This window comes from Anolis sagrei, chromosome 6 (assembly GCF_037176765.1).
Source record: "Anolis sagrei isolate rAnoSag1 chromosome 6, rAnoSag1.mat, whole genome shotgun sequence".
NCBI classification, from domain to species: domain Eukaryota; kingdom Metazoa; phylum Chordata; class Lepidosauria; order Squamata; family Dactyloidae; genus Anolis; species Anolis sagrei.
In genome coordinates this window covers 14,437,605-14,451,301 of record NC_090026.1, presented here as the reverse complement: position 1 = coordinate 14,451,301, position 13,697 = coordinate 14,437,605, and the positions used below count along the sequence as shown (strand labels likewise).

General features: G+C 45.8%; 1 protein-coding gene across 7 annotated transcripts in view; it reads right to left on the bottom strand.

Annotated features, from left to right (window-relative positions):
• Positions 1-6,305: 6,305 nt before the first annotated feature.
• The window catches only part of FBXL19 (F-box and leucine rich repeat protein 19), a 39,685-nt gene continuing 32,293 nt past the window's right edge, over positions 6,306-13,697 (bottom strand). For 6 of the 7 annotated variants that reach the window (XM_060780157.2, XM_060780164.2, XM_060780160.2 and 3 more), the window contains one exon: positions 6,306-13,383. In XM_060780157.2, the coding sequence (XP_060636140.2) occupies positions 13,169-13,383 (215 nt within the window). In that variant the 3' untranslated portion in view covers positions 6,306-13,168. The remainder of the gene's footprint in view (positions 13,384-13,697) is intronic. The other variant, XR_010910119.1, reaches the window with a different exon arrangement.

The following is a 13,697-nucleotide window of genomic DNA, read 5'->3' as shown; positions in this document are numbered from 1 at the left end:
GGAAAAATGGGTAACCCTCGCCGGTGCGTCAAAGTGAGTCAAGAGCAAGAGGAAATGCAGAAAGGGAAGAAAGGTGGGAGATATGGAGCGAAGGAAGGAAGGAAATAGAAAAGGTTTGGTGAGAATTGAAGGGGGAGTCACGCTGGCTAAGGGAAAAGGGGTCCCTGAGAGGGTGGGAGGGGGTTTCCCAAGGACTCAGCTGTGCATCAAAACGGGTTTCTTCTCCAAAAATAGGACGAAGAAGTAGTTGGCAGGGTGGGGAAAGGAAAGAAGGGGGAAAGTTTGGAGCGGGAGGCTTTTGAGGAGGAGTATTGCTGGCTAAAAGGGGAGGGGGTCCCCAAAGAAAAAGGTGAAGCGTCCCCGAGTTATAGGGAGGATTGTCTCCAAAGTTTCCCTGTGCGTAAAACAATGTTTCCCTGTGCGTAAAAGTGAATCTCTTCTCCAAAAAAAAAAAAAAAAGGAGTTGGAGGGGTGGGGAAAGGAAACGAGGAAAGTCTGGAGTGGGGGACGTTTGAGGAGGAACTATTGCTGGCTAAAGGGGGGGGGGGTTCCCCAAAGAAAAAGGTGGAGTGTCCCTTAGTTAAAGGGAGGTCAGTCTCCAATGTTTCCCTGTGCGTAAAATAATGTTCCCTGTGCGTAAAAGTAGATCTCCTCTCCAAATATAGGAGTTGGAGGGGTGGGAAAATGAAAGAAGGGGGAAAGATTAGAGTGGGGGACGTTGGAGGGGGAAGTATTGCTGGCTAAAAAATAGGGGGGGGGGTCGAAAGAAAAGGGTGAAGTGCCCCGAGTTAAAGGGAAGTTTGTCACCAATGTTTCCCTGTGCGTAAAAGTGGACCTTCTCTCCAAAAAGGGACCAAACAAAGCGGGTAAAAGCAAAGGAAGAAAAGGGGAAGGTTTTTTTGGGGTGGGGGTGAGTTTAAGGAGAAATAATGCTAGCTAAGGGGAGGTAAAGGTAAAGACAGGTGTCCTTTCTTACCGAGGTAAAGGTAGGTGTCTTTTCAATGTTGGCCTGTGCGTAAAAGTGAGTCCCCTCTCCAAAAAAGCACCCAAACAAAGCGGGTAAAGAGCAAAGGAAGAAAAGAGGAAAGTTTGGGGTGAGTTTAAGGGGTGTTTTAGAGGACAAGGGGGAAGGGTTTCCCCAAGAGCTCACCTGTGCGTCCAAGTGGGTCCCCTCTCCAAAAGAGGAAGCTGGGAAGGAAGAAGGGAGGGAGAAAAGGGGAAGTATGTCGCGACCGGTGCCGGTCGGAGAAAGGCGCGAAGGAGATGCGCAAGTGGGGAATCGGGGGAGAGGGAAGGAAGGAAGGAAGGGAGGGAGGAAGAGAAACCCGGATCTCTTGCAAAAGCTGGTCTCCACGAAGGCGGCTGAGCTGAGGCAAGGAAGGAAGAAAGGCAGGCAGGGAGGGAGGGAGGGAGGGAGGCGGGCCGGATCGAGCGACAGAGAGGGCGGGGAAGTCAACGTGCCTCTTGTTTGCCTTGGCAGCCGGCGTTTAAAGCAAAAGCACCGGAAGGGATGGGGAGAAAAAGCAGAACTTGGTTTTCTGAGGGGAGGGGAGGGATGGGCAAGGAGGATTGCAACGCCCAGAATCCCCGCAGAATGTGGCCAAAAGCGGAAGTGTGGCTATATAACAGGCATGGGCCAACATGGACCCTCCAGGTGTTTTGGACTTCAACTCCCACCATTCCTAACAGCCTCAGGTCCCTTTCCTTTCAGGTCAATTAGGAATTGTGGGAGTTAGAGTCCAAAACACCTGGAGGGCCGAAGTTCGCCCATGCCTGATCTACACTATAAAGCAGGAGTCCTCAAACTTTTTAAACAGAGGGCCAGGTCACAGTCCCTCAAACCATTGGAGGGCCCAGGCCCGTAGCCAGGATTTCGTTTCGGGGGGGGGGGGGGATTTTTTTCAGGGGGGGGCGGGGGGGGGCTGAGTCTGAGTGAAAGAGGGTCTAGCCTAGTAAACCTTTTGTATCATTACCCCAATACCCCCATGCATATGGGATATATTGAGTATGGTGATCAGATCATGATATGAATAAACATAACAGTTTAAATAATGCACCAGTAAGGCCCTTTCGCGAACCACCATGAGAATTTCGGGGGGGGGGGGGAGCTGAAGCCCCTCAAGCCCCCCCCCCCCCCGGCTACATGCCTGGAAGGGCCGGATTATAAATTGAAAAAAAATGAATTAATTCTTATTTGTAGTGCAAAAACATTTAAAAGCAATACAATAATTATATTTATTAAAATGAAGAACAATTTTAATAAATATAAACTTATTAGTATTTCAATGGGAAGTGTGGAGCCGCTTGTGGGTGATGAGATAGGATTGTTATTGTGTGTTTTCAAGTAATTTCAGACTTAGGTTGAACCTGAGCAAGGGCTGGGTAAATGACCTTGGAGGGCCGTATCTGGCCCCTGGGCCTTAGTTTGAGGAGATATTGAGTATGGTGATCAGATCATGATATGAATAAACATAACAGTTTAAATAATAAAGTTTAAATAATAAAGGATCAAAGTGATTGCATTTTGATCCTTTAACTGCCATGACTCAATGCTATGGAATCATGGGAGTTGTAGTTTACAAGATCTGTAGCCTTCTCTGTGGGTGCCTCACCAAACTACAGATCCCAGGATTCCATGCCATTGAGCCATGGTAGTTAAAATAGGGCCAAACTGTATTAATTATTTAGGACAGTGGTTCTCAACCTGTGGGTCCCCAGATGTTTTTGGCCTTCAACTCCCAGAAATCCTAACAGCTGGTAAACTGGCTGGGATTTCTGGGCGTGGTAGACCAAAACACCTGGGGACCCACAGGTTGAGAACCACTGATCTAGGATATGAATGTAGGAAGAAGTGAATTTGCTTGAACTTTCCTGTATGTAAACTGAAGGTAATTTTCTGTTGTGTCAGCCAGGTTCAGATGTACTCAAGTTGTACCCATGAACACTGCGAGACTAGGGTTTGAATGCCTTCTCAACCACTGAACCTTTGTGTCAGTCACACACTCTCAGCCTCAGTGGATGGCAGTGGCAAACCCTCTGAACAGATTCTGCCAAGAAAAATCCGTGATAGGTTCACCATAAGCCTGAAATGACCTGAAGGCAAAATAACATTGGGTCTTGCAAATGGGTCTTTTGCAATAACACTTTATTTATATTCCACCCTATCTCCCCAAGGGGGCTCAGGGCGAATGACAGTACACATACACGGCAAACATTCAATGCCGTTTTGGACAGACAGGATAGAGACAGACCGAACAAAAAGGAGGTATGTTGTGTCCACATCCAGCTTTTTTGGCACCTTGGAGATTGTGCTCGAATCCAGCCACAAGGGGTACTGTTGCCCTAGCCTCTCTGATGAAGAGCTATCAACACGTCCTCCTTCCTTTTGGTTGTGGGGCATTTTCTGATCTTTTTCTTTATGGCGTCATAAAATACCTCCCCTGCTTCTTTAGCGGTGCCTAATTTCTCGACTTACAGCGCAAGCCGTTTTCGAACTGTTTAGGTAAACAGTGAGCTGGGCTGACAGTCAGGAGCTCACACCAACACACGATTCAGACTGGCAACCTTTCGGTTGGTAGATCTTATCATTGCTGGTGATTTACCAGCTGTATGGCCATGTTCTAGAAGCATTCTCTCCTGACGTTTTGCCTTCATCTATGGCAGACATACTCAGAAGTTGTGAGGTCTGTTGGAAACTAGGGAAGTGGGGTTTATATATCTGTGGAATGTCCAGGGTGGGGGATATATAAACCCCACTTGCCTAGTTTTAAAAAAAAATCTTGTCTATAAGACGAATGGTGAAATCCATTCTATTGCCATTCCATCCCTCCCTTATTCTATCATATGTGTAGACTGCAGTTATATTTATGAACACAATGAGTTAACAAATGAAGCATTTCCCAGGAGAGCAGGGCAAAATATAGCGACTGGAATACTTAACTGGAACAAGGGAAATCTTGGAACAAAGCCCCAAACTGAGCCATAAATCTCACTAGATGACCTTGAGTCAGCTACACTCTCTGCCTGAACTAAGTTGTTGATGTGAAGACAAAAGTAGTGAGAGGGACAGCTCGCTACACCACCTTAAGGTCTCTGAAGAAATGGCACTAAGTCGTAAATACTGTAAATCTCTGAATCAGACTCAAGTTGCATAGAGTTCGTGGTAAGAATTAACTTCCTAAAAATATACTTGATGGAAAATTGAAGAAAAACTAGATTAAGGAAAAACAAAGGCCAGTCTAAAACCAAAGGAAGAAAGGATTGAAAAGGCTAAAGCAGACAGATTTTAAGAAATGTGACAAAAGGAAAAAATTGTTTTTGAGTCTTGTTTTGAAAGGAGATCTGATTCAAGCCAGTCTGGTTGTCATGCCATTTCCTTGGCTTGTTGGAAGGCCTACATATCACAAGGGCTTGTTTTTTGAAGCAGCTTGTTTACTGCTGCCCTGGAGATTAGGACGTGGAACAATGCTTCAAACTACAGGAAAGGAGATTCCATTTGGACATTAGGAAGAACTTCCAACTGTGAGAGCTGTTAATCAGTGGAACTCTCTGCCCGAAGTGTGGTTGGTGGAGGCTCTTTCTTTGGAGACTTTTAAACCAAGGCTGGATGGCCATCTGTTGGGGGTGCTTTGAATGAGATTTTCTTGCTTCTTGGCAGGCGCTTGGACTGGATGGCCCATGAGGCCTCTTCCAACTCAAGGATTCTATGATTCTAGGGCACCAGATACTGTATGATCTTAGAAACTAAGTAGGGTCAATATTAGTTAGTACTTGGGAGAGGGTTTACCTACGTAAGAAATAGTCAAGAGGTGCTTTTTGCCAGTTCCTTCTTCTATAACACCCTGTATTCCTTAGCAGTCTTCCATCCAAGTACTAATCAGGAGTGAGTTTGCTTAGCTTCCAAAAGAAGATGGGATCTGGTGCCTATAAAGCAGGCATGGGCAAATTTTGATCCTCCATGTGCTTTGGATTTCAACTCCCACAATACCTGGCCTCAGGTCCTTTCCTTTTCCCCCTCAGCCGCTTAAGCACACGGTGAGCTGAAGTTTGCCTATGCCTGCTTTAAGATCTTTAGAATATTAAGAGTGATCTTGAGCTGAACTTTACACCTCAAGAGTGAACTTGAGCCGAAGAGTGATTTTGAGCCGAACTTCCTACCTCAAGAGTGAACTTGAGATAAACTTCCCACCTCAAGAGTGAACTTCCCACCTCAAGAGTGAACTTGAGCCGAAGAGTGATTTTGAGCTGAACTTCCCACCTCAAGAGTGAACTTCTCAACTCAAGAGTGGTCGTGAGCTGAAATTCCCACCTCAAGAGTGAACTTCCCACCTCAAGAGGGTCTTTAGCTGAAATTCCCACCTCCAGAGTGAACTTCCCACCTGAAGAGTGGTCTCGAGCTGAAATTCTCATCTCAAGAGAGAATTTCCCACCTGAAGAGTGGTCTTGAGCTGAAATTCCCACTTCAAGAGTGAACTTCCCACCTGAAGAGTGGTCTTGAGTTGAAATTCTCACATCAAGAGTGAACTTCCCAACTCAAGACTGGTCTTGACCTGAAATTCCCACCTCAAGAGTGAACTTCCCACCTGAAGAGTGGTCTTGAGTTGAAATTCTCACATCAAGAGTGAACTTCCCACCTCAAGAGTGGTCTTGAGCTGAAATTCCCATCTCAAGAGTGAACTTCCCAACTCAAGACTGGTCTTGACCTGAAATTCCCACCTCAAGAGTGAACTTCCCACCTGAAGAGTGGTCTTGAGTTGAAATTCTCACATCAAGAGTGAACTTCCCACCTCAAGAGTGGTCTTGAGCTGAAATTCCCATCTCAAGAGTGAACTTCCCAACTCAAGACTGGTCTTGACCTGAAATTCCCACCTCAAGAGTGAACTTCCCACCTGAAGAGTGGTCTTGAGCTGAAATTCCCATCTCAAGAGTGAACTTCCCAACTCAAGACTGGTCTTGACCTGAAATTCCCACCTCAAGAGTGAACTTCCCACCTCAAGAGTGGTCTTGAGCTGAAATTCCCACCTCGAGAGTGAACTTCCCACCTCAAGACTGGTCTTGAACTGAAATTCCCACCTCAAGAGTGATCTTGAGGTGGGAAGTAGTAGCCCTCCAGATGCTGCTGGACTGCAACTCCCAGCCACTCGAGGCATCATAATGAATGGTGAGAATAACTAGGACTTGTCTGACATTGCTTTGTGATTCCCATCTCTTCCCTGTGGAGTGTATCTGCCTTCCCCCTCCATGAACCTCACTTGTCTAGAATGCTGGCGGCGCAAACAAAAAACAAAACAAAAACAAAATAAAACTTCTGAAAAAAACCAAAAAAAGGAGAGTTTATAAAACACATTTCCAGAAACCATAAAACAGAACCCATTGGAAAAAATATTTTAAAATAATAATAATTAAAAAAACCCAACTTTTTTTATTCGCAACATTTTTCTTTAAACAAAAATGAAAATAAAAACCCCAAAAGGGTCAGGTGGGGGAGGGGAAGAACAAAACAAAACAAAAAACAAAAACAGGCTTTTAAGACCAAAACACATATTTCATTTTTTCAAAGATTTTGTTTTGTTTATATAGCAAACAGTTATTGTACAATAATAGAACCCCTGAAATTCAGATCGGAACCTGTTCTTGCGGCCCTCCCCGAATCCTGTCCCCCCAAAGCCCCAACAGTCCCAAAAAGGCCGAGATGGAGGTGTTTAGATTGAATACTGCCAAAGACACATTGCTCCAAACCAGATTTCCCCCCTCCCCTTTTTATTTTTGTTTTCTTTCCCTTTCTCTTACCCAACGGATGGGTAAGGAGAAGTGGGCACCTGTGTGATTTAAGTCCTGTGAGGGATGAAGAATTGGGGGGCAAACATTGGGAGAAGAGAGAATATAGCACTGGTCGGCTAAATTGGGGGAAAGCCCATTTGATACCTGTGTTACAGTGTGTTGTTTAGGCCCTGTGTTTGATGTAGCATGTCTAAGAGACATGCCATGGCAGATCAGATTAAGGGGAGGGGGTCTTGGAGCAGTTTGTTGTTGAGAGGGAGGAGGGAAAAAATATAGCACTGGTCTACTAAAAGGGAAAAATCCCATTTGATACCTGTATTATAGTGTGTTTATGCCTTGTGTTTAGTGTAGCGTGTCTAAGAGACATGTTACGGCAGACCAGATAGAGGAGGAGGACACGCCTTGGAGCAGTTTGTTGTTGAGAGGAAGCAGGGAAAGGAGAATATAACACTGGTCTGCTAAACTGGGGAAAAGTCCCATTTAATACCTGTATTATAGTGTGTTTATGCCTTGTGTTTATAGTAGTGTGTCTAAGAGACATGTCATGGCTGACTGGATGGAAGAGAAAGGGAACCTTGGAGCATTTTGCGTGGAGGGGAAGAATACAGTATTGGTCTTCTAAAATGGGGATTGGTCTACTAAAAGGGGGTGTGGTTCAGTATTACTGCCTGTGTTATAGTGTGTTTAGGCCCTGCGTTTGGTGTAGCACCTCTAAGAGACATGCCATGGCAGACCAGATAGAGGGGAGGGGGGACCTGGATCAATTTGTTGTTGAGAGGGAGTAGGGAAAAGATAATATAGCAGTGGTCTGCTAAACTGGGGAAAAGTCTCCATTTGATACCTGCATTATAGTGTGTTTATCCCTTGTGTTTAGTGTAGTGTGTCTAAGAGACATGTCAAGGCAGATTGGATGGAAGAGAGGGAACCTTGGAGCATTTTGCATACAGGGGGAAAGAAAGAGAAGAATATGGTATTACTAAAATGGAGGGGGTAGGAGTAAGTATTATTGCCTGTGTTATAGTGTGTTTAGGCTCTGCGTTTGGTGTAGTGTGTCTAAGAGACATGTCATGGCTGATCAGATGGAAGAGAGGGAACCTTGGAGCATTTTGCATGGAGGGGAAAAGAGAGGGAAGAAGATAGTACTGGTTTACCAAAATGGAGGGGGGGGGGGGATTCAGTGTTATAGTGTGTTTAGGCCCTATGTTTGGTGTAGTGTGTCTAAGAGACCTGTCATGACTGATTGGATGGAAGAGAGGGAACCTTGGAGCATTTTGCGTACAGTGGGAAAAAAAGGGAAGAATATAGTACTACTAAAAAGGAGGGGGTGGGAGTAAGTATTATTGCCTGTGTTATAGTGTGTTTAGGCTTTGTGTTTGGTGTAGTGTGTCTAAGAGACATGTCATGGATGATCAGATGGAATAGAGGGAACCTTGGAGCATTTTGCATGGAGGAGAAAAGAGAGGGAAGAATAAACTTCTGCTTTACTAAAATGGGATGGGGGAAATCAGTATTACTGCCTGTGTCATAGAGAGTTTAGGCCCTGTGTCTGCTGTAAGAGACATGCCATGGCAGACCAAATGGAGAGGAGGAGGAGAAAGCTTGGGAGTATTTTGCTAGAAAGTGGAAGAAGAGAGAGGGGAATATAGCACCAATTCGCTCAGTTGAGGGAAAGCCCCACTTGATACCTGTGTTATAGTGTGTTCAAGCCTTGTATTTGGTGTAGTGTGTCTAAGAGACATGTCATGGCATACCAGATAGAGGAGAGGGGGGACCTTGGAGCATTTTGTTGAAGGCTAACATCTCAGAGAGGATGGAAGGGGCAAGAAGAGAATTTCAGGAGGAGACATTTCTCGGTGTCCTTGTACCATTCCAGGACCAGTCCCTTTTGTGTCCGAGGGACACGGTTACCAACATGTCAATGAGGGGATGCCTTTCCAGTGATTGTAAAAGTGGGAAAACCTGTGTAGGGGAGGGAAGCAGAGAAAGGGGAGGATTTCATTGCCTGCACCCCTTGGGGTCCAAACCGTATCTCTGGCCATGGATAGCACCCCCAAATTGGTCCGTCTGCCTCCCTTCCCTCCTCAAAGCAGCAGTCTATACAGTTAAGAGAGACCCTTGGATGATATTTTTGTTCTTCACCGTTTCTTTTTAAACCTGAGGTATTTTTCTTTTCTCTTTTTTAGTTAAAACAGTCATTCGAAAGGAAGATTAAACAAAAAAAGAACTCTAAAGGATATGTATGAAACAGCACCCTATTGAATCGCCATCCTTGGAAGAAGGAAAGGCAAGGATGGGTCACCATGGCACAGGGAATGCAATCCCCCTCCTATAGAAATATTACTCTTTCGTTCTCTGCTCCCCTCCATCCCAAATGCAGTGAAACTGAGACGGGGGAGAATTTGATGGCTTAGAGCAAGCATGGGCAAACTTGGGCCTCTCCAGGTGTTTTGGACTTCAACTCCCACAATTCCTAACAGCCTACCGGCTGTTAGGAATTGTGGGAGTTGAAGTCCAAAACACTTGGGGGGCCCAAGTTTGCCCGCACCTGGCTTAGAGCCATTTTTAGCTGGAAAGAGTGGTTTGCTCAAGTGAGATTCAACCCACGTTTGTGGTTTGCACCATGGAGTGTGTAGATCTGGAGAGCAGGGGACAAGACACCAAAGGGAAGGAAGGCAATACAGTACATATTCACGCTGTGCCCGAAGGGAAGTTAACATTTTAAGGATACGGAAAGGCCTGTTGGATTTCTCCCCTCCCTCCGCATGATGACAGAACCCCCCACCCCCATCTCTATCATATCTTTACCCCAAAGTCTCCACCACTTTCCCCACTTCTCAAATGCTTAATACTTTCTTCTTAGGAGCTTCTAACGGGGTGACTAAGGAAGGAGAAAGTCCAGAAGTGGGGAGAAAGGAAAGTGGGGAGAAAGTCCAGAAGTGGGGCGGTTGGGGAGAAAGGAAAGATACCTTGGGCCTCTTTGGCTAATGGAGTGAGAGAGAGAAGGATTTTTTTTTGTTATTTCATCAGACAAATAAAAATTAAAATAATAATAAAAAAACACAATTAAACCGAACCAATTTTCTCGAAACAATAAAAAAGAGCACCCAACAGAAGCTTAAAAATAAAAAAAGAACAACCACCGAAAACCTCGCCTCTGATTCCACGACCAATCGCTGCGTTTTTTTCAAGTAATGCTTTAGTAATAAATGAACGTTCAAGTATATATATATATATTTTATAAAAGTTATGGTTACCAGTTTGAAAGCCAGTCTCACGCCATCTCGCCCTCTTCCCAAATCCCAACATGCAGAATGGATGCTTCTGGTGCCCCCTGACAGTCCAGGTTAGAGACAGTGGGAGGCAGAAGAGAGAAAAGAGGCGAGGAAGAAGGGAAAAGGGCCGGAAAAGGGGATTTTTCAGAGCCAAGACTCTGGGAAATCTTTTTAATAAGACTGGAGTGGAAAAAATATTCTAGGGGACAGTCAATCTGTGAATCCAGATAACCTTCTATTACTTGCCACACCATTCACTGCTCCCTTTGGAAACCCACTGAACTTCAATCTCTGTTCTGCCTAGCAAGTCAATAAGAAAGCAATATAGAGATGAGGAGGAAACACGTAAGACAGGAAATAGGGGGGGAAAGGGGGAAAAAGCTGTATCAACCTTGCAATTCCACTTACAAACAGGAGCAAAAGGACCGATAACAGCTTCAATCAGGGACATTCTTTTTGCACCCTTTTTCTACAGTATTTCTCTTTCCACCTCCATTAAAGTAAAACACACACACACACATACAGACACACACATGCGCGCGCACACACACAAAAATAAAAAGGGAGGGAGGTTCAAGTTTGAAACTGAGGGCAAAGGGCAGGCAGAATTAAGGACCAGGCCTGGCCCTGCCCCATAGTCCCATTATCTTCTACACCTTCCCCTCCACCAGTTTCCAAAACAGTGGTTTTTTTTTAAAGCTTATGGACCCAAACAAATAAGCAAAAAGAGAATGGAGGGGGAGGGATATGAGAGTTGGAGACACAGGGCCAGAACAAGACAGCTGCCATTTACCTCCCAAGATGAGGTCAGTAAAAACATAACTGAACTAAGCAAAAATGAAAAGATTGCAAGACAACAGGCTAAACTCATCCTCACACCAAGCCCTGTTTGCTTCGTGGGGAAGGAGAAGTGGAATTTGGTAAAGAGCGCCGGCACAAACACGCAACCTTGGGGTCAGAGAGGGAGGAAATAGAGGCGTTGCAAGTGGGAAGAGAAAGAACAAATGTTCCGGGAAGGTAATGTGAGTGTGTTTGTGGGAACAGCAATGCTACGGGAGAAGACTTGTAGGTAGAAGTGCCTATATATGATAATGAGGGAATCAATGGAAATGGAGGAGAGAAGGCAGAAAATGGGCATGTGGCGCATATGCGCTGATGTATATCATTGATGGTCAGAGTGTCAAAAGCAAAGCAGAAAGGGGGTCAACTCACATTACTTGACAGTATGGTGTGTGTGTCCCCACCACCTGGCTTTCAAAAACATAGGAATTGTTTCCAGATTTAGCTGCTCTATAGAGCAGGCATTGGCAAACTTTGGCCTTCCATGAGTTTTGGACTTCAACTCCCACAATTCCTGGCCTCAGGCCCCTTCCTTTTCCCCCTCAGCCGCTTAAGCAGCTGAGGGGGAAAAGGAAGGGGCCTGAGGCCACGAATTGTGGGAGTTGAAGTCCAAAACACCTGGAGGGCCAAAATTTGCCCATGCCTGATTGGAGGATACCTAAGAAGCATCCCTAGGAGTGGTCTAAAACATACAGTAGAATGAGAAAACGGATCGCACCATTTCAAACTGCAAAACAGAGGAGATTCACAGGAAAAAGCTTTCCTATTTTTCCCCCCAATTGGTCTTTCTTGAGAAAACATTACCTGCATGTTCTAAATTAATACAGAGCGGTTTAGTGTCACATTCTATCCAATGTGCAAGCTTACTCATACAAGGAGCAAGTTTTTACAAAACAGCAATCCCTTCTTATGTGTATGAGTGTGGAAGCAATATCAGGATGATGTTCAAAGATAGGTCCTGCTCACTCTGAGAAAGGTGAGGGTTATTACTAAAAGGGACAAAAATCCTGTGAGTGTCCATAGCTAGGCCTGACATAAAGTCTCCATATGGAGACAAAAGACAGATGTGTTTCTGGAACATACTTCCGTGGCACTGAGTATACAAAGAAGTGTTTTGAATGCATGTAGCATGGAAGGAAGCAAGGTGGAGAAGAAATACAAATGGGAGGTGAAAAGTTGAGTGTGAAGGGCCGAGGACCCGTTGGATAGGCCCACTCATGCATGTGCCTTTGCACGCGTGTCCACGTGCACACCATGTTTTTTTTGTGTAAACAATATAGCAGCAGAGACAGTGTACATATGGATTGCAGTGTGTGCGTGTTACCAGTTTTGGTGATCGAGCACAATTTGTGCACGGGTCAGGCACATGTGTCAAGATACCTGAACATTCAGATCAGCCAAGAGGTTGGGTGGGATACAGGAGTAGAAAGATGTGAGGAAAAGGGGAGTGTATCCAGGGAACAAGCCTTTGGGGCATCCAGGGAATTGAACCCATATGTACATGGCAACCCAAGGTGTACATACTGCAGTGGGAGAGGGACATGTGCAGCGGTGTGGACGGCATTTCAGTGGGCGTGTAGTGAGGCGGGGTGAGGAATCAAAGTATCAGCTGCCTGGGCCCCCACCGCCACCTTTTAAAAAGCCTCACTGAAAACAAACATTGGGGAAAACGTGGGGGGAAAGGAAAGAGAGACAGGCATACAGACAGGCAGACTCACGCACACTTTCAAAATCATAAAGGCAGCATGTGCGGTGGTGGGGAATGGATGAAGTTGGAGTGCACATTTGCATCAGGGAAGGGATGAGAAAAATAATAATCCAACACCATACAATAAGCTGCCTTCCTCCTGAGCCAGCATTTCAAGCTCCTGCCCACCTCGCCGCAGCCATCCCAAGAGAGTCGTGGTACCCACTGCAGCCCAGACTGATGTTTTCAGGGACGGGGAGAGAATAAGACGGCGCAGCGCATGGTGGGAGGAAGACACCTTTCCCAGCATTGTAAAGCAACAAGGCTACCTGGACCCCACTTACTCCGTGGCTCTGTCCTGCAACAAAGCGATGGAGCAAAAGGCGACCGGCCCTGCAGCAGCGGCGGCTCGGCGGGTCAGGGGAGCACATCTCCTTCCCCCTGTGCCGCACGCTCAAGGGGGGCTGGGGGTGGAGACGCCACTCCGGTTCAGTGCATGGCTTTAAGTAAAAAGGTTCTCTCAGAGTCCGTGTCCGGTTGTTTGATTGGTGAGGCAGAGTCTCCCCGCGCCTCCACCCCAAGGCGGGTATTAGCTGTCCTTCAGCAGCAATTTCTCCTCGGGGCAACGGAAAGGAGGTGCCAAGGCAGGGGCAGCGGGGACTGAAGCCCTGTTGGTGACCGAGTCCTCAGCAAAGCGGGCACAGGCCTCAGGGGTGACGTGGTGGCAAGAGCGGAGGTCGATGCGGGAAAGGCGTGGGCAGCGGCGAAAAAGGGGCAGACACTGATCCGTCAGCCGGTTACATCCTGCGAGGCAAGAAAGGGGTAGACAGGTCAACCATCTACAAGTCTAGAAAGCAACTCATGTTTTGCTAATATAGGATGATCCTGATCTGGAAAGTGACATATCATACTCTTTAGTGCTGTGCTATTTGTTTCCTTTGCACCTTTTAAAGAAATATAATGAGTTACACTCCAAAACCCAATGAGCAAAAAACACACATATATATATATTTATTATTTTTATACCCCGCCCTCTCTCACCCTGAAGGGGATTCAGAGCGGCTTACAAGTTATATGTATATACAATATATTATATTATTAGCATAGCAGATTATTAT